Source organism: Acinonyx jubatus, chromosome D4 (genome assembly GCF_027475565.1).
Source record: "Acinonyx jubatus isolate Ajub_Pintada_27869175 chromosome D4, VMU_Ajub_asm_v1.0, whole genome shotgun sequence".
Classification (NCBI taxonomy): Eukaryota; Metazoa; Chordata; class Mammalia; order Carnivora; family Felidae; genus Acinonyx; species Acinonyx jubatus.
In genome coordinates this window covers 67412268-67430984 of record NC_069391.1, presented here as the reverse complement: position 1 = coordinate 67430984, position 18717 = coordinate 67412268, and the positions used below count along the sequence as shown (strand labels likewise).

At 44.3% G+C, this 18717-nt stretch overlaps 1 protein-coding gene across 3 annotated transcripts in view; it reads left to right on the top strand.

Annotated features, from left to right (window-relative positions):
* NTRK2 (neurotrophic receptor tyrosine kinase 2) overlaps positions 1-18717 on the top strand; it is a 336633-nt gene that overhangs the window by 265278 nt on the left and 52638 nt on the right. For all 3 annotated transcript variants that reach the window (XM_015076264.3, XM_053205197.1, XM_053205198.1), the window contains one exon: positions 3871-4105. In XM_015076264.3, coding sequence (XP_014931750.2) covers positions 3871-4105 — 235 coding nt within the window. The remainder of the gene's footprint in view (positions 1-3870; positions 4106-18717) is intronic.

The window sequence follows — 18717 nt, the reverse complement described above, 5'->3', positions numbered from 1 at the left end:
GTGTGTGTGTGTGTGCACACGCACACACATGTGTTGATCCTTTCGCTTTTGGCTCAACCAACCTCCTTCCTGCTTCCAGAAGAAGCAGGCACCTGATTTTTAGGAATCTCTTCTGCTTGATCTCAGAATCTGATGAACTCTGGTTTCAAGAGGTATTCAATGCGAAGAATCAGGTTCTTAGGCACAATAATGTGCTCTGAACTATAGTCTGTCCTCCCTTTCTGGAAGGGAGTCTAGCCCCTAAACCACCATGAACATGTCCCCAAGCATCATTGGCACTGGCCTATAAAAACAGATGTCTACAATTTCCTCTCACTCTTTTTATTCACCCCAAAGCCATACATTGAGTACCAACATGGCCAAGACCTCTGCTAGGTTGGCCAGGAAATGAGGAGTAAAATATAGTTCTTGCTGGCAAGGAGATGACAGTTTTGCCTATTGGAATCTCTCCAGAATTCCTTTCCAACAAGAGGAAGAGAGATAAGGCTTTTCCAAGCAATAACAGCTAATATTATTGAGCCTTCTAAGCAATTTAAGTGGCTTAACTTGTATAAACTAAATAAACTATGATTACCATTATTCCCATTTTATGGTCCAAAAAACTGGGTCATGATGCTGGTGAGTGACACAGCTGAGATTCAAACCCACAGACCCTGGCTGCAAAACCCATAGAGCACTGCAATACTTCCTCTTGGGGTAGCTGTTGATAAAACTCAGAAGGAAGGTAGTGTGCCGTGGCATTCTGGAGCCAGACAGTGTGGCTAAGTGCCCGCTGTAACCCACACTTGGAGAGAATAAGCAGAGGAACAGTGAACAGCTTCCCCTGTTAGAAGCCCACTGAGCCTTCCCGCTCCTCAAGCGGGGTGCTAATGGTGCTTTTCCCCTCTTAAGGCATGTTCCCCTGGAAGAGGTAAACATGGTTTGATTTCTAAGAGCTGCAGGGTCACCTGAGGAGTGAAGCAGAGAGCTGCTGTGTTAAGTTCATTTATACTCCTCTTGAGAACTTGGTTAGAAGACTCACCTGCCCTCTTACAGCAGGACTTTCTGCTCCAAGAAAGCATGCAGAGGTGTCTCCCATTACAAGGAGTCCTGTTAAGTACTCACAAGCAAGCAGGGAAACCATTGGTTTAGCATGCCGGAGCCTGCCCCAACCTGCACGTGGTATCAGAGAGTGCAGAAGGCACTGGGGAGTCACAGCTTTCTGGGGCCTTCAGAGGGTAAGGCTGGAGCATGGGGCTTTGTGCACAGGTGGCCTATGGCACTGGCCTCTGTCTTCTCTGGAGACTTTGCAACTGATAGATTCTTAGAAGGGTCTAGATTCCTGGCAAATCGGCAACGTTATTTCACTCTTTGATTTAGATCCATGAAGGAGAGATTCCATCCTGGCCTAGATTCTCGGGATATTTCAGGATTTCTCATAGTTTGTGTGTTCTTCTAGGTCTCTCTGCTGGTATTGAAGTCACAGGCAGGGCTTTGTCTCCTGTAATAAAAGACAACATTCCCACTTTCCCCTCTTTCCCCGGCCCCCTTGGGTGCTGGGAAGAACAACATTGGAGCGATCTTTAGTGCTGGCTTTGCACGAAAGCTCAAGCAAGCTCTCAGTTATTGCTCGTATTAGTGAGCTCAGGAGGGTGCAGTGGGTACCCCCTCTTTACAGAATGAGAAGACGGTCCAGAGCGGTTCTGCAGGTCACCTGAGGTCACAGCTAGTGTGCTAGGATGGGATTCAAATTCCGTTTGGATACCCTGAGCCTTGCCCAGAGGTTTTGAGCTGAACAGAGCCCCAGGGCATTTCCCCACACTGCTCCTCAGTGCTACAACGGGGAGGCACTAGGGGCTGGGTCTGAGTGGAGGTGACAGGCACCAGAACCTCCTTGCACAAAAACAGGAAGCCCCTCCCTGGGAATGGTTCAACGCAGATATTTAGAGACACAAGGGACCTACAGGGTCACCCAGCCTAATATCTGTATGTTTGACTGATGGAAATTACAGACTGGACAAGTTCAAAGCTTCCCTAGATCCTGGTGCTGGGAAACTCCCCTCCTCCTTGTCCAGTGCTTGTTCTTCTTTTCTTTTTTTTTTTTAATGTTTATTTTTAAGAGGCAGAGAGAGAGAGACAGAGACAGAGACAGAGAGTGAGCGGGGGAGGAGCAGAGAGACAGGGAGACACAGAATCCGAAGCAAGTTCCAGGCTCCGAGCTGTCAACACAGGGCCCGACTCAGGGCTCAAACTCACCAACCGTGAGATCGTGACCTGAGCCAAAGTCGGGCGCTTAACCGACTGAGCCACCCAGGTGCCCCTCCAGTGCTTGTTCTAAGGGAATATGAGAGTAAGAGATTTGGAAATCCAGAAAAGGGGAATCACTGTGGGCTGGAGCCAGGAAGGAGGCACTTCCACCCGTGGTTTGAGACCATCTGACTGAGGTAGGTCTGGGTGGTACAGAGAGACAGAAGGAGCAGAGAGTTCTGAGATCATTCAGCCTCTTTTATTTGCAAATTCTCATACGGTTCTGGAACACTGTAGGTGGGGTCGTCCAATTTAAAATCCATTTAAAATCTTCTATATTTATTTTGAGTGCTTCCAACTGTCCTGAAGGAAATCTTCTCCCTTATTTGCCTCTGGGAGGGAGAACCCCTTTGACCCCTCCACAGAAGCTTCTAGAAGAAAGGGACCCTTTACTCTTTGCTGTACAGAGCCATCAGGGGCAGCAACACCAGTCTTCGCAGGATTCCGGAGTGGGGACTGCCAGGGCTGAGAGCACATCCTCACTGTGGGACCCCCCCCTCCCGAAAGCACATGCCAGTGTTTAGATACCTTAAGTCATCACACAGCTGGGAAAAGGCCGAGTGCATAAGACAGAAGAAAAAGAAGATATGGGCGCCTGGGTGGCTCAGTCCATTAAGCATCCGATTCTTAATTTCCGTTCAGGTCATGACCTCACGGTTTGTGGGATTGAGCCCGCGTCAGGCTCTGCGCTGACAGTGTGGAGCCTTCTTAGGATTCTCTCTGTCTCCCTCTCTCTCTGCCCCTTCCCTGCTTGTACTCTCTTTCTCTCTCTCTCTCTCTCTCTCTCTCTCTCTCTCTCTAAGTAAATAATCTTTAAAAAAAACTATTTAAGAAAAAGAAGATATAAAATACCATACTCCCTCTACACCCTCCCCCCCCCCCATAGTGGAAAGGATAAAACTCAGCCCAGTAAAAGGATCAATGTATTGTGGTTCAAAAAGCTCTCCATGTGGTGGCCAGTGCACATGCCGAGCCGGAGGTGGGGGGAGGGGTGGGCAGGAGGAGATGGGATTTGTCACGGGGAATGATGTCTGAGGGTGCCCTGACATTCTGCTCAGTTGGGCTTGAAGGAGAGAGGGCAGCTTGAAAACCATACCCCCCACCCACCGCTGCTGCAGAGCTCTGGCCCTGGTGGGGTCACTCTGGAGGCATTGGCCCGGGTCGGGGGCGCTCGGCCGAAGCATATACTAAGAGGGGAGGGCTGGGGTTCCCACTAAGGCACGATGACCCATCGCTTCAAGAGAGCCAAACTCTCCCCTTACGTTCTTTCTCCATTGCTTCTCAGGGTCAGGGGCTCTGGCCAGTGCCTGGCCCCAGCCCAGCTCTGGAGCCCCTAAAACATACACCTCTGTGTGTGTGTTGAGGAGGGTACCATTCAGGTCCACATGGCCCTGGGAATTCTAGGTGCCCTGGGAAATGAAGCCTGGGTGCTCTCAAGGCTTTAGGGGTGCACCTGTGGGTGAAGCATCCTTCCCCCCTCTTTAGCTAAGTCAGGCAGCCCTTGAGCCCCAGCAGCTGATGGGAGCAAAGGGCCCCCGGAGGAAAAAGCTGGGGCTCCAGCAACGCCTTCCATTTCCTCCACAGGGCCCACGGGCCTGACGCTGTGCTGATGGCCGAAGGCAACCCGCCGACAGAGCTGACGCAGTCCCAGATGCTGCACATCGCCCAGCAGATAGCTGCGGGCATGGTCTACCTGGCGTCCCAACACTTTGTGCACCGAGATCTGGCCACCCGGAACTGCCTGGTCGGTGAGAACCTCCTGGTGAAAATTGGGGACTTCGGGATGTCCCGGGACGTGTACAGCACTGACTACTACAGGGTGAGTGGCTGTGCCCACCGGGAGCCCCCAGGGCCCTCTTTCCCTGAGAGGCCCTTGTATTCATTTGCTGGGGCTGCTGTAACACAATGCCAGAGACAAGGGGCTTAAACAACAGACGTTTATTTTCTCTAAAGCCTAAAAGTCCAAGATCAAGGTGAAGACAAGTTTGCTTTGACCCTTGGCTTACAGACAGTGCCTTTCTCGGCGTCCTCGTATGGTCTTTTTGCTGCGTGCTCATCCCTGGTGTCTCTCTCTGTGTCTAAAGTTCCTCATCTTCTAAGGACACCATCAGATTAGATGAAGGCCCCGCCCACAGCCTCATTTTCACTTAATCACCTCTTCGAAGACCCTGTCTCAAATACAGCTATATGCTGAGGCACTGGGGGTTCAAATTTGGAGGGAACACAACTCAGCCAATAAAACCCATCCTGTGGCTTCCGTGGCTCTCCAGAGTGGTGTGTGATATCTCCAAGAGAAAAGCCCTCACCATGAATGGTTCCTCCAGGGGAGCCCCAGGGCTTGGGAGAATTCCTGGTTGGCATGAGGTTAAAGGGTTTTGAGGTTTGGGTTTGATTCCGTGAAATTACTCCTGGAGCCTCTGTTTGAGGTGTGGCTGAAGATGAACTTGTCCACATAAATAATAGCATGGTAGACCTTGGAAGTTACCACCCAGAGCCATCTTGGTGGAAAGTGGGTTAGCTGGTGGCCTTCTCGGTGAGATGGAAGAGGTTCTGTTCTGCCTCCTACTGAATAGTGCCACCCCTGGCTGGGGTTCCAGCACTAGAAGCACTGGGGGCTAGAGTTATAGACAACAACTCAAATCCCCTGATCACCTGGAATTGGTCCCCTTGGCAAGGTGGATTTGGATCTTGGTAGGAGAGGAAAAGGACATTTCTGGAAACCTTGAAGTCATGATAATGAAAGTGAAGGTTTGAAGTGGTGTTCTACCACGTCAAACCCTCAATTTGCTTCTCTTGTGGTTTTACCTGATTTCCAAGGGCAGAGAAAGAGAATAGGAAGGAAGAGGAATAAATGTGGTGTGTGTACAGAGCCTAAGAAGGTAAAACACAGAACTCAGCTAGCTTTCATAATAAGGTAGGACTGGTAGAGAGAATGCCTCTCCTTGCCTTTGTTCATCCCTTCATGGTTTACTTTTGAGGAGCCTTGTCTGTTTGTTTCCTGTGCCCCTCTCTGCAGCCTTACTCACTTCTCATACCTCTGCATTTTAGCTAAGCCAACATCACTACAAGTAGTCTAAGAAAATGAGTCCATTGCTCTCCTGCATATTCCTCTGTAGATTGTTTTGTGGGGTTTCCTCCTTTGGTCACCTTGGGAAGCATTGCCCACAGCCTGTGGGGCAAAGGAAGAGTGGGAACCAAATTGAAAAGGAGTCTCTTGGGTGTATTTGTAGGAAACGTGAGCATGGTCTTAACTTCAGATGTTTAAAGTGGAGCTTCAAAGCACCTGTTCTGAGTCTAGGGATGACTAGTCTGTTCTAGATATCTAAACTTTGGCAGGAGATATTACCTGCCAATGGATGCATCTCCACTGCTAGCTCTGCTCCTTTGGTGAGAGGAGGGGTAGGGGACATCTCTTGGTCTCAAGAGATGAAGAACCACATGAGTGCTTCCCTAAAGAAAAGCTTTAATGATCTGATTGAGCATCGAAGGGAAAAACATGTGGCCCAAGCAACAGCTTTCTCTTTAGCAGTAAGTCAATAAAGGTCTTAGAATGCTTGGCACAAAATAAGTACTCAATAAATGTTTTTCAACTTTATCCTGATCCAAATGGATAAAATCATGCTTCATTCCCAAAGCCAGGACGGGGCCAGGGGGAGTCCATTGTCCCCTTCTACAACCTCTAGAAAAAAGAAATCAGAGGAAGAATATAAAAATGCTCAGTAGTAAGAACATAAAGCCCCCAATTTAAAAAACTGGCAAACTTTTTAAGAGAGGCATCTCCAAAGGAGATACACAAATGGCCGATAAGCACATGAAAAGATGCTCAACATCATTAGTCATTGGGGAAATGTAAATCAGTGCCCCAGTGAGATACCATTTCACACTCACCAGGATGGCTGTAATAAAGGCAGACAATAACAAGTGTTAACAGGAATGTGGAGAAATCAGAGCCCTCATACTGCTGGTAGGGATGCAAAGTGGTGCAGCTGCCTGGGCAAATGGTTTGGCAGCTTCTCAAAACGTTCGACACAGACTCATGGTGTCACTCAGCAATTCCACCCCTAGGTATGTCCCTAAGAGAGCTGAAATCATACGTTCACACAAAAACGGGTACATAAATGTTCATAACAGCGTTGTCCATAATAGGTAAAAAGTGGGAACAACCGAAGTGCCCATCAACTGATAAATGGCTAAGCGAGATGTGGTGATCCATACAACGGGATATTATTGGCCAAGAAGAAGGAATGAAGTACCGATCCATGCTATAACACAGATAAACCTTAATGCAACCCTTATGGTAAATTGGGAAGCCAGACTCAAAAGGTCACATATGTGACTCCATTATATGAAATGCCCAAAAGAGGCCCATCCATAGAGACAGAAAGTAGATCAGTGGTTGCCAATAGCTGGGAGAATAGAGAATGAGGAGTGACTTCTTCTGGATGTGGAGTTTCTTTTTGCAGTGATGAAAATGTTCTAGAAGTGCATAGTGGTGGTGGTTATCTAGTATATTTATAAACATACTGAATTGTGTACTTTAGAAAGGTAAAGATTATGGTACATAAATTATATCTCATCTCTTTAAAAAAACAACCCGAAAAGGAAAATACTAGTAAAATAGTGACCATTATTATGAACGTAAGAAGTTAGTCTGGATTATGTACGCATTATAAAAGTATTGTTGTTTGTCATCTATCTTATTTTGTCAACATTTGTTTAAAAGAAAATTCACCGCTTAGGAGACATTTTCCCGAAGTACTTTTTTCTGAATTCATTAGAGGAGATTACGATTCCCAGTCTCGTTATTTGTTGAATGTTCTTGGAACTATCCTAGTCGTTAGCAAATGTGCTTCAGATGTCACATTTCCTTAACCCCACCCCCCCACCCCGCTCCCATCATGATCAGTACTCAGTGATGGCTGCAGGATCTGTATGTCCATTTGCCTGTTCATCCTTCAGATGAGGAAGAAGAACCAGCCTTACATTGGCCTTTGCTATAGGTGGGGGTGGGCAGAAGGGGGTAAGAAAGTGGATGATGGATGTAAGACCTGACAATTTTGATAGTAAGAAAACAAATTCTTGTTCACCTTTTGGTTCCATGAAAGTATTTATCATCCTAGAACTCATTTGTAGAATGTTTTTGCTTATTAAACTATCAAAAGCAAATCAGTGGGTTCCGTTCTGTTGAGTTTGCCAAATGGACAAGAAGAAGCTGTTGCTGTTTCTTCAGGTGAACTCCAGCACCATCTTGCAATGGCTATTTCCCAGAGCACTCTTGCTTTCCACCAGTTGGATCATCTCTAAGCCCTGCATTTATCCCCTTCCCAACATGGTGTGATTTCATCCTCCTTGTCATTGTAGCTGGGGAATGTGCTTTCTTTAGAGTTTGGGTTTCTCCTGGGCCAGCACTTGAAGTGCATTTCTCTTCATTATTTACTTCCTATCCTCTCCAAGAGCCTGCATCAGACCCCAAGGGGAGGAACTGCCATAGCTTATGGGGGCCGTCATCACCAATGTTAAGAATCTCTTCCACCACAACAGCAGGGAAGGATTTTTGTGTCTGCCACAGCTATCTTCTCTGGAAGAATGGTGATTAGTCCTGGAGTCAACTAGGTTGAGGAGCAACATGTCCCTTATCTTTAAGCAAGAGCCAATCCCCCTGGCAACCTGAGCCTTCTGCTCGTGGTGGCTTATGAGCAACCTGGTGGGGTGGCCACAGCTCCGTGCAATCCGTGGCAGGAGAGGCATGTGGCAGCTGTTCCTCCATCATGGGGGAGCTGGCTGCCCCAGGAAACGGCTGCCTCAAGGCTTCCACCCTGTTTCAGCTGAGCTAATTATATCCTCCCGAGGAAGGGAGAAATCGGAACAGTACATTTGCATTGAAACCAGCCTGATATGGCGAGTTCAAAATTACTCTAGCATTTATGTCCTCTGAATTGTTTTCATTAGCAGCTCTGCAGTACCAGTCTTTTATTTGGTTTTTATTCCTTCCCTTCACTGGCAAAACCTAGCATTTAGGAAACATCTGAACCAGATTTCTGCCACATTCTGCCTTTTGGAAACCGAGGAGCTCACTCTTCTTGGTCATTGCTGAGCCACAGTGGATCCACTGAAATTTTCCTGAAGTGCACCTTGGTGATTTTCACTCTTTGGGTCCAATGTATGCTTAAAATGAATGTGATCTGTTGGTGAGGAGAGAGCCCTGAAGATCTGAAATCCTAACTTTGAAATCCTGTTCCCCTTTGGGGTTTAGTTTTATGTTGAGGTGGTAAGAGAGACCATCCTTTAATTCACCTTCCACTTAAGGAGAAAAAAGAAGGAAGCAGAATCAGCAAGTTAATTTATGGTGGACGTTTAAAAAGGCAAGTGAGTATATATGGGCTAAGCAAGGCCATGGTCAGAATCCTAAAGTATTAAAGTGATACCAGCAACAACGTCTAAGAAATCATCTTTAGGTGTTCAATACCAATTTATTAACTGCAGAAAGAAAAGAAGATGGGTTGTACCAAAATCAGAAGATGTAACAAGTAGCTAGAAGAACTGATTTGAACGTCAGTACCAACTGGAAAATAAAGTCCTGAACCACAGAGGCTAGGGGAAGGTTTACATAGCTTAAGAACCAGAGAAACACATAAGAAATAATCGAGCGTTAACTTTCATACCTTGGTATTGAGAAGAATGTGTTTAGTTTTTAAGGAATTTTGTTATGCAATATGAGTGTTTCTAGCGAGATCAATTGATAGATCGATTGATAGATTGATTGATCAATCTTGATTCATTCCACAAATGTGCTTAGTGGTTTATTGTGTAAAATACCAACATCATTCCCTTTATGGAGAACAGCACTGAATCTCCCTGGTGAATGCCTGCTAATTCTTTTTATCTTTTTAATGTTTATTTATTTTAGGAGAGAGAGAGAACATGTGAGCAGGGCAGGGGCAGAAAGGAGAGGAGAGAGAGAATTCCAAGCAGGGTGGGTGCTGTCAGAGCAGAGCTCCATGCAGGGCTCGATCTTAGGAACCATGAGATCATGACCTGAGATGAAATCAAGAGTCAGATGCTTAATCAACTGAGCCACCTGGGTGCCCATCTGCTAATTCTTTTCTTTTCTTTTCTTTATTTATTTTTTATTTTTGAGAGAGACAAAGACAGAGTGCAAGCTGGGGAGTGGCAGAAGGAGAGAGAGGGAGACGCAGAATCTGAAACAGGCTCCAGGCTCCAAGCTGTCAGCGCAGAGCCCGACGCGGGGCTTGAACTCACCAACCGTGAGCTCATGACCTGAGCCAAAGTCAGACGCTTAACCGACTGAGCTACCCAGGCACTCCCCCACCCGCTAATTCTTAAGACACAATTCCTGTTTTCCCTCCTCCCTGATTTCCTCCAAGCAGAATAATCACTCACAAATCCATAGTACCTCCACACTTCATATAAATAAGCATTACAGCATAGTAATGTGACAAGTTTATACATTATGCTACATATACCCAAAACATGTGTCAACTACACTCAAGTTTTTAAGAAATGTATCTCACTAATAAATGCATTCTCACCAATATATAAATAAATATCACAGCATAAGCACATTGCATCATGGAAATTTGTGCATATATGTGTCTTCTCACTAACATGGGAGCAGGAAGAGGACGAGTCTTACACATCTTTGTAACCATAGAGACCGCCACTGGGTAGGGCACATACTAGGTGGCCAATGCATGATTGTTGAACAGTACATGAATCAGGAAATGCCTTTATGAGTGTGACTTTTTAGCCTTGTAGAATAAAGAAGATACTCAGATTTGCAGATGGGCCTGGCCCTGAGGCTGGGAGCCCTGGCTTCAGGAAGTAAAAGTAGGGAGAGAGGCATGCCTTTATCTCAGACCATTTTCTTTTCAGTAGAGATCCCAGAGCTAAAACTTATTTGCTCTTACACTATAGAAAAGAAAGAAAGAAAGAAAGAAAGAAAGAAAGAAAGAAAGAAAGAAAGAAAGAAAGAAAGAAAGAAAGAAAAGAGAAAAAAGAAAAAGGAAAAGAAAAGAAAGAAAAGAAAGAAAAGTAAAATCTCCTGTGGTATACTCCACCTAGAATGTTTGAAACCAGGCACATTGTTCATTTTAAGAGGCAACACAGTCCCTTCCCAATAGAGGAATGTCATTAACTCTTTTTTGCATACATCATTTCCTTAATTTCCCCCTTAATACATGATACACAATCACTCAACTTCCACAGGACCACTTGTAGACCTTGCCATTTAACGTCTTTTGATTAAAGTGGCCCCAGAAACTTAAGAGCTTGTTTATTTTATGAAATCATCTTCAATTTATGCTTTGCACCACACTCAGAGAGAGCACAGTTCAGAGGAACCTGTCTGCCGGGGAGAAATCAGAACATTGAGTTCAGACTAATTCTATATTAAACTAGATTTGCATAAATTATCTCAAGATTCTAAATTGGCTTAATTTGTATTCAAGCCTTCCTAAGAGCCTGTTACATATGCTTTGGTGTTGCAAGAGGGTGGGTGTCATTTCATTCATTCATTCAATTCATTCATTCATTCATTCATTCATTCATTCATTTGTTCGACACACATGCATGAAGCAGCTACTATGTGCTAGATACTTTACTAGATAGTAAAGGCATCCAGATAAAAAAGACACATGGGTTGTGACTCGGAAGAGATCTCAGACCCGGGATATTGTGATAAATGCTATAAAAGAGACATGTACACTAAAGAGGAAGGCACCAGCCTACTTTGGGAATCAGAGTAGGGCTCACAGAGGTGTGACGTTTGAGCTAGCATATAAAATATGAACCCCAAATTGTTCTTCTGGCAAGAGGACCCACGCCAGGTGGGGAGGAAGACATTGTTGGCATGGGAGGGAGCAATGGAAGGAGATGGCAGTGTAAACACCATGGTGTGTGGCCAGGGAATGGGGGCTCTTTTGCATGCAATCTTTGCAGGCAGGCTAACAAAGTAGGCTATTGAGACTATTATCAGATTTTGCGGGGACCTGTTTGCCATGCCAAAGACTTTGGACTTGGTCCTTTTGGCAGCAGGGAGCCACTGAGAGTTTTTATGCCAGAAAGAAACATGTCAGATTGCATTTTGTCAGCTTATGAAAATAGATCTGCCCAACAGATCCCCAAATCCCCACTCCTAGAGTAGAGCAGCATCTCTCAAACTGGGCCCGTGAGCTGTCAGTGGTGTTCGCAAGGGAAAGAGATCCGTAATCACTAAGATAAGTAATCATTTTCCGTGCTTCAGGTCTCCTCAGAGCCTTTAATATGTCACTATGCCATGTGACCTTTGAAGAAGGGGTATGGAAAGTGGCCAAAGCCAGCACAGAAGAATTGGCCTGCAAATTTTTTGTCCAGGTCCCTGGTCCCATTCATTTCCCAGTGAAGACTGGTAAAGACTGTTAGCAGGACGTGGAAAAAAATCTCCCTTGTGTTTTTTTTTTTTTTAGTCTTCTGAGTCCTTTATCCCTGGGGTCACTAGCCTGTCCACTTTTGCATGGAAGTACTACCTGCAGAAATTAAATACGCTGTCAGGTGCTGTGGGAATGAAGGGAGGCCATAGCTCATTGGCCCGGAAGCACCAGCTGGATTCTTATTCCTCAAAGTGCTGAGAGGCATCTTCAGCAGGTACTTTCTCCCCCTTTTTTGAAGCAGTCAGGCTTCAGCTGTTAACGCCTGTGACATTCCACGTTTTTTCATTACTCACACCAGAACCCCTTAAAAAGCTGGTGACGAAGAGTTAGCTGGGGTATAAAGGAAAGAAAATTGGACTGAGGTCCTCAAGGCAGGGAGTCAAATCTGATTTCTCTTTTCTAATCTTATGTTTCTATCAGTGAAGAATGAATTTGGCGGAAGGTAGCAATATGCTGCTAGCAGTGGCCGAAGCAGATAGGGAGTTGTCTTCGTTAGCATGACAAGAAGTTCATATGTGGGCAGCTTCTGATTGATTCACAGGCCACCAGTGCCAGGGCTGGGGGTTGGCACTTGCTGTTTCCTTGGTCTTTTCCTCATGGCTGCAAGGTGGTGGCAGCTACTCCAAGCACATCAAAACTTCAATTAGGGGAGAATGGGGGCGGAGCGGCTTCAGGGAGCAGATAATTTCTTCTTGTGTACATTCTTCTCATCAGAAAGTAAGTCTTTCCCAGAACATCCCCTCCACAGATGCCTCCTCATGGTGACCTCATTGGTCACAGGTGGGGCAAGACTAAGGGCTGAACAAAAAATGGGGCACCTGGATAGCTCAGTCAGTTAAGCGTCCAATTATTGGTTTTGGCTCAGGTCAATGATCTCACAGTTCATGAGTTCGAGCCCCACATCTGGCTCTGCGCTGATAGTGCTGGGCCTGCTTGGTGTTCTCTCTCCATCTCTCTCTGCTCCTCCTGCTCTCTCTCCCTCTCTCTCCCTCCCTCTCAAAATAAATAAACTTTTAAAAAAGACTAAGTGCTGAACAGGCTTGCAGAAATCAATGGCTTGTTACTGAAAACCTATACAAAACTGGGAGTCTACTCTAGGGAAGAAGGAACCAAAAGATGTGTGACATTTCAGTAAAAGACCTAAACAAAACTGGGATTCTGCTATAGAATGAAAGTAAGAAAAAGTGAATGACTTTGGGAAGAGTAAAGAAAATCATGTCATACTCACCCTATGCACCCTTGTGGCCTCTATGTATTTATTTGCAATGAGTTCCTGCCTTTAAAGGTTGTTGAGAACAATAAATGGAAGTGGCACATAATCGTTGTTAAAAAATTAAACTACTGGAATTTCTCAGTGGGAGATCTTTTTTCCTCTGTGTACAACGTTTCTTTCTTTTTTTTTTTCTGTCTGCTTTTCTGTCTCCTGGTCTTGAGAAATCTGATTAGAACATGCCTTCATATAGTTTCATTCATGTTTCTTATGCTTGGATGCTTTGGATTACTTGGACTTGCAGCCTTACAATTGCCATCAATTTGGAAAGTTTTTGACCATTACTTGTTCAAATATTTCTTCTCTTTCTCTTATTCACCACCTAGGGACTCCAATTTGACTCATATTAAGCCATTTAAAACTGTCTCATGATTCACTGAAATCTTTTGTGTTTTTGGATTCTCTTTTCTTTGTGTGTTTCATCTTCAATATTTTCTATTACTGTATCTTCAAGTTCCATAATCTTTTCTTCTTCGACGTCTATTTTTCCATTCTTCCCAAACAGTGTATTTTTCATATCATGCATTATAGTTTTCATTTCTAGAAGTTCAGTATGGCTTTTCTTATATCGTCCATGCCTCTAGTTAATTTTTTAAACATATGTAGTACATTTATAATAATGTTTCAGTACGCTTTTTCTAGTGTTAACATGTGTGCCAGTCCTGGATCAATTTCCACTGGTTGATTTCTCTCCTAACGATGGGTCATATTTTTCTACTCCCTTTGTATGCCTGGTAATTTCCGATTGGATGCCAGACATTGTGAATTTTATCTTGTTTGGTACTGGATATTTTTTCATTCCTATAAATACTTTTGCGCTTTGTTCTGGAATGTGGTTATATTGCCTCGAAACAGTTTGATTTCTTTGTGTGTTGCTATTAAGATTAGGCAGGACTGACCAGTGCTTACTTTAGAGCTAATAATTCCTTGCTACTGAGACAAGATCTACTGGCACTCTACCCAAGTCCCCATGAATCATGAGGTTTTCACCGTCTTCATGGGAATCAGCACTGTTTCTGACCTTCTGTGAGCACTGGGCTTCCACTGATCCCCTGGGCTAAGAATTCTTTCCCAGCCATTGATAGTGTCTGCAAATGCATGCACTGTTGAGTGCTCAGCTGAATACTCAAGTGGCACCTTCTGCAGATCTTCAGCGTTCTTTCTGTGCACAGCTCTCCCTTTTCCAGAATTCTGTCCTTTCCACTCTAGCTGCCTTGATCTCCCCAGACTCCCAGCTCCCAACTCCTGAACTTAGGGAGCTGGCCGAGCTCCATCTGGTTTTCCCCACCTCTGTCTCTTTCAACAAATTAGGCTTAACAATCATAAGATTCATCGTATCTGTTTCTCATCTCTCACGGATCATTGTCCTCCACTGTCTGTTATCTAGTGTCTTGAAAATAATTGTTTCATCTGAATTTAAGCCATTTTTTACTTATTTCACATGAGAAGGTAAATCTCTTTTCTGTTACTCCATCTTGCCTAGCAGTTGAAGACAGTTGCCATCTCTCTTGATGATGAATATGTCATTCCAAAAATCTATTAGTGAACCACTTATAAGCTGCAGCAAAGAAAACAAGTTCTCCCACCTCTTTAGAACAGCTACTTCCTGTAAAGGTTTTTTGTTTTCCTTTCTAATTAAATAACTTGCATTTACATAATACTTCTTCTACAGTTAAAGTTTTCCTGCCTACACAAGATTATTACTTAAGTAAGAGAGTAGATTTTCTCCATCTCCAGTGAGTATTGAGCAAGAGGAAATTATCTTAGCTTTCCTGTTACCTCTGAGAGATTCCCTAGGATCAAATTGTGAATTGGTTCAAAGAGGCTTTGGGAAAAAATATGTGGGTTGAAATATTAATAATGTTCCACACTGTTTACATTTTCCCATGATCTTTGTCCTATGGTCAGGGACAGAACACCTTGGATGGAGAAATGAATTAGTCCAAGCTGGTACTATATATATTGCTCTCAGCAATGCCTCTTCAATTTGTAGATACTGAGTGAGACATGTTCTGCTCCCTAAAGAAGATGACAAGCCTCCTGAGGAGAAAACACATAAATGAATCACTCTGATGCTACATAGTGTGATACATGTTATGAGTAGAGATAAATTGGTTTTTATTGGAATGTGGGAATGAAATCTAGAAAGTTCTCTGGAGGAAGCAAGATTTGACCTGGATCTTAAGGAAAGAATAGCAGGTGGGGTAGGGTGGGAATTTAAAGACTATTGCATGTGACCGCAGTTACAACCAAGACTAGGTGATCCAATTACACGTGATTCTTGGGCAGGATGCTTATCTTCTAATTTTGACCTCCATAATGTTTCACATGGTATGAGGCACTTACTAGGGTCTTACTGTTTATAACTGCCTAAAAGGAGGTTCCAAGAAATATGGTATGGTATTCTTCTTGGAAGTGTGAAAGTAAAACTGCTATCCATCATGATGGGTCTTTAGGATAGAAATCGCTCCTAAATCCAAGTATGACTTGACTTCCTCTCTCAACACTCTGTAAAACTTTCTTAGAATTCTGTCCTCCAGGGGCACCTGGATGTCTCAGTCAGTTGAGTGTCCAATTCTTGATTTCAGCTTAGGTCATGATCTCACAATCGTAGGATGGAGCCTTGAGTTGGGCTCTGTGCTGACAGTGTGGAGCCTGCTTGAGATTCTCTCTCTCTCTCTCTCTCTCTCTCTCTCTCTCTCTCTCTCTCTCTCTTCCTGTCTCTCTGTGCCCCTCCCCCATTAATGCTGTTTCTCTCTCTCTCACTAAACAAACAAAGAAACATTACAAACAAATTCTGCCTTCCAGTAATTAGTTCCCATATCTGCTTGGTCTATTTGTCCAGATATGAAAAACTATAAACCCTCAGAGATTGTTGCAGCCACCTAACCTATTCTTGGACACACATGAAGTCCTTAAAAATAATAGCATGGATCCCTCTGCAGAGTTGTGGCAGCGTCTCTCTCTTGCTGATCATTTTATTGGTCATAAGAACTTAGTACAGACATAGGAGCTGAGAAGTTCTACTTTGCAGACAAATCACATCCTCATTTGTGCTCCACTAAGAGAATTTTTAAACACACAGTTATTTGTGATGTCTGACTGTAAGACAAATTCTTTTCATGCTAATGGAGGCCTAGCAGTATTATCTTACCTGGTACTAAAGAGCTCCCCACTTCTGGGCTCCTGAGCTTGACCGCACACCTCAATATCTCACAGTGCTTTTGTCAAAATCTTGATTATTGAACCTCACCTTAGACAAACTAATTCAGCATCTTGGAGGAGGGGGATGAAAACTGGTTTGCTTTTTTTTTTTTTTTTAAGTTTTAGCAAGCTTTTTGGGTAAGTCTGATGTGCAGCTAAGTTTAAGAATTGGCACTGGTCCTAATCAGCAGCATTTTCAGAAAGTAGCTGAGGGCATAACATGGGCTCATCTATGCAAAGATTCAAGTGGTAACATTATAACAGATCTTAATTATCAAGCTTTAAAAATAGGATAGGTGCTATTAAAAATTTTCTCAAACTTGACCCATTATTTTCCTGATGGAGATGGTATTACAATAATTAATGGATTTTTAGGACTTGCAGTGGAAAAGACTCTAAATGTTAATTACTATCATATAATCATACCCTACTATTCTTATCCTCAGAGTCTAGATTCTTTGAACCATGGCATCTCCAAATTGGTAAATGAAATATTATTTGAGGATTCCTCTCCCCCCCCCAACCCCCACCATCATCCTAGGAGGTGAGCTTGGCTCATTCTCTAGGTATGTTTTGTCGAAGACAACACAAGGAAAGAAAAAAAAAGACAGAATAAACAGGAGGTTCGAAGTGATGTGACATGCTCCTGGACAAGCCAACATCAGAGCAGCAATGCCTTCCTCCTGCAAGGAGCAAGGTCCCCCAGGCTGGTCTGCAGTCTAGGAAGACCCCTGCTGGCCTTCGCTGTCACTGCATGGTTGTATCTGTGTGGGTGACTGGTGGGGGCCCTGCAGCAAGAAAAGGCTTGTAAGGAGTCAAACAGCTTGTTAAGGTATCCTTGTGGGTGTCTGTATTGAAGTGTCACAGTATGAAGGCTTTTTATTAGCAGCTATTTTAGAATCCTAACACTGAAATGGAACAGTTTCTTCCCTACATGGCATTTCCAGGCTGGCTTCCTCCCTCACAGCCCTATGACAGCATCAGCCATCTCCTAAGGGGGTGGAGAACATGACGCTGGGCTCCTTTGACGGCGGAGCCCGGCTATGTGGCCCACGCCCTCAGCTCTGGAGATAATTTGGTTCATTCACATGTTGCTGATGACGGGGAAGCAGCAGCGGAGGCTGAGGAGGACTCGGGGCTCATGCCTCGCCTGTGCATATGGCACAGAAAGCTTCCTGGGTTTTGCAAGGGTGTAGAGGGATTGGTGTACAATCTTAAGGGCAGAGAGGGAACATTTACCCAACAGTGAAATCCCAGAGTGAGTTAAGTCCAGTATTTGCATGTTTTCTTTTGGCAACCAGAGACCTGAATTGTTCCCACGTTTTTAAGGGCAGAGGTGAATTTCTTCTGGAAAACTTTTTAGGCTTCACTGTAGGAAAGGATTGTGACCTTAAAAGACTCTTGTTAACGTCTTAGAGGGTTGATGTTGGGTCTTGTAAGGAAGACTAACGTTTATTGGCCTCCTTTTATCTCTCAGCTTGACATGTAACCTTCTCACCCCTCTTTAACAACACAGATGAGGAGAGTAATATTTGGAGAGGTGAAGTCACTTTCCTGAGATGCCACAGCTTATCCAGGTGCAAAGCTGGCATCTGAAGCCCTGTTCTCAAAGGAAAATACCATACTCTTCTCACTCTGAACCTCCCTGATGCCCTCAGGCTCCTCTGTCTTCTCCCTACAATTGGTGAAGTGTCATCTGGTAGATTCTCAGAGCTCTGCTGAAAGTGGCCATTACGGATTCATCTGGGACAGTGGCTCACTGTGTAGGACAAAGTCTGAAAGCTTTATTGGCTGGAGGAGGAAAAGGGATACTTTAAATTTCTGAACCATAACCTTGTAGATTGGGAAGGGGCTTCAGAAAAAAAACCAATCTGACCTTCTTAAGGATCTTAAGGAGGGATTCTGGAATCTTTCCCGATTCCAAATCTGGCTAATATGCAAAGGAACATGGAACCAACAGACAGCAGGCCTTGATCTATTCTCACCTGCAATATGTCTGCAGTGTGTGACTTTGAACAACTCATTATACTTCTCTGAACCTTACTTCCCATCTTAGTAAAATGGTATAGAAGGCTGTCTGCTCCTTAGTGCTGTCATGAAGCCACTGTGGAAAGTAGGAAATATACGAAGCTGAATCTGTGGCATATGCTGGGCTCTACCTTCCATGTGTGGGGGAATGCTGTCTTAGATAAACATCCTTGAATCTGGGACGAGTTCCTAGAAATGTGAGCGCTGTCTCAGATCTTTATGGAAGAGTCCCAGGGTGCTGCCTTTGGACACATACATTGACCACCACTTTCCCTCCCTTTATGTCTCCTGAATTTATGACCTACCTTCTATGAGTATTTTTACAGCCACTCTTCATACACTGTTGGCCAACCCTCCCAGGCTAGAGTGATGTTTATGAGGTCTTTGAGAATGTCCAAGGATTTCCCTTGATCCCTACTTCCTGCTGATCTGAACTCTGTACTCCTACTACTATGCCCTTAAAGGCAATGTTAGCTGCTACCACAGAAAGCATATTTTCCT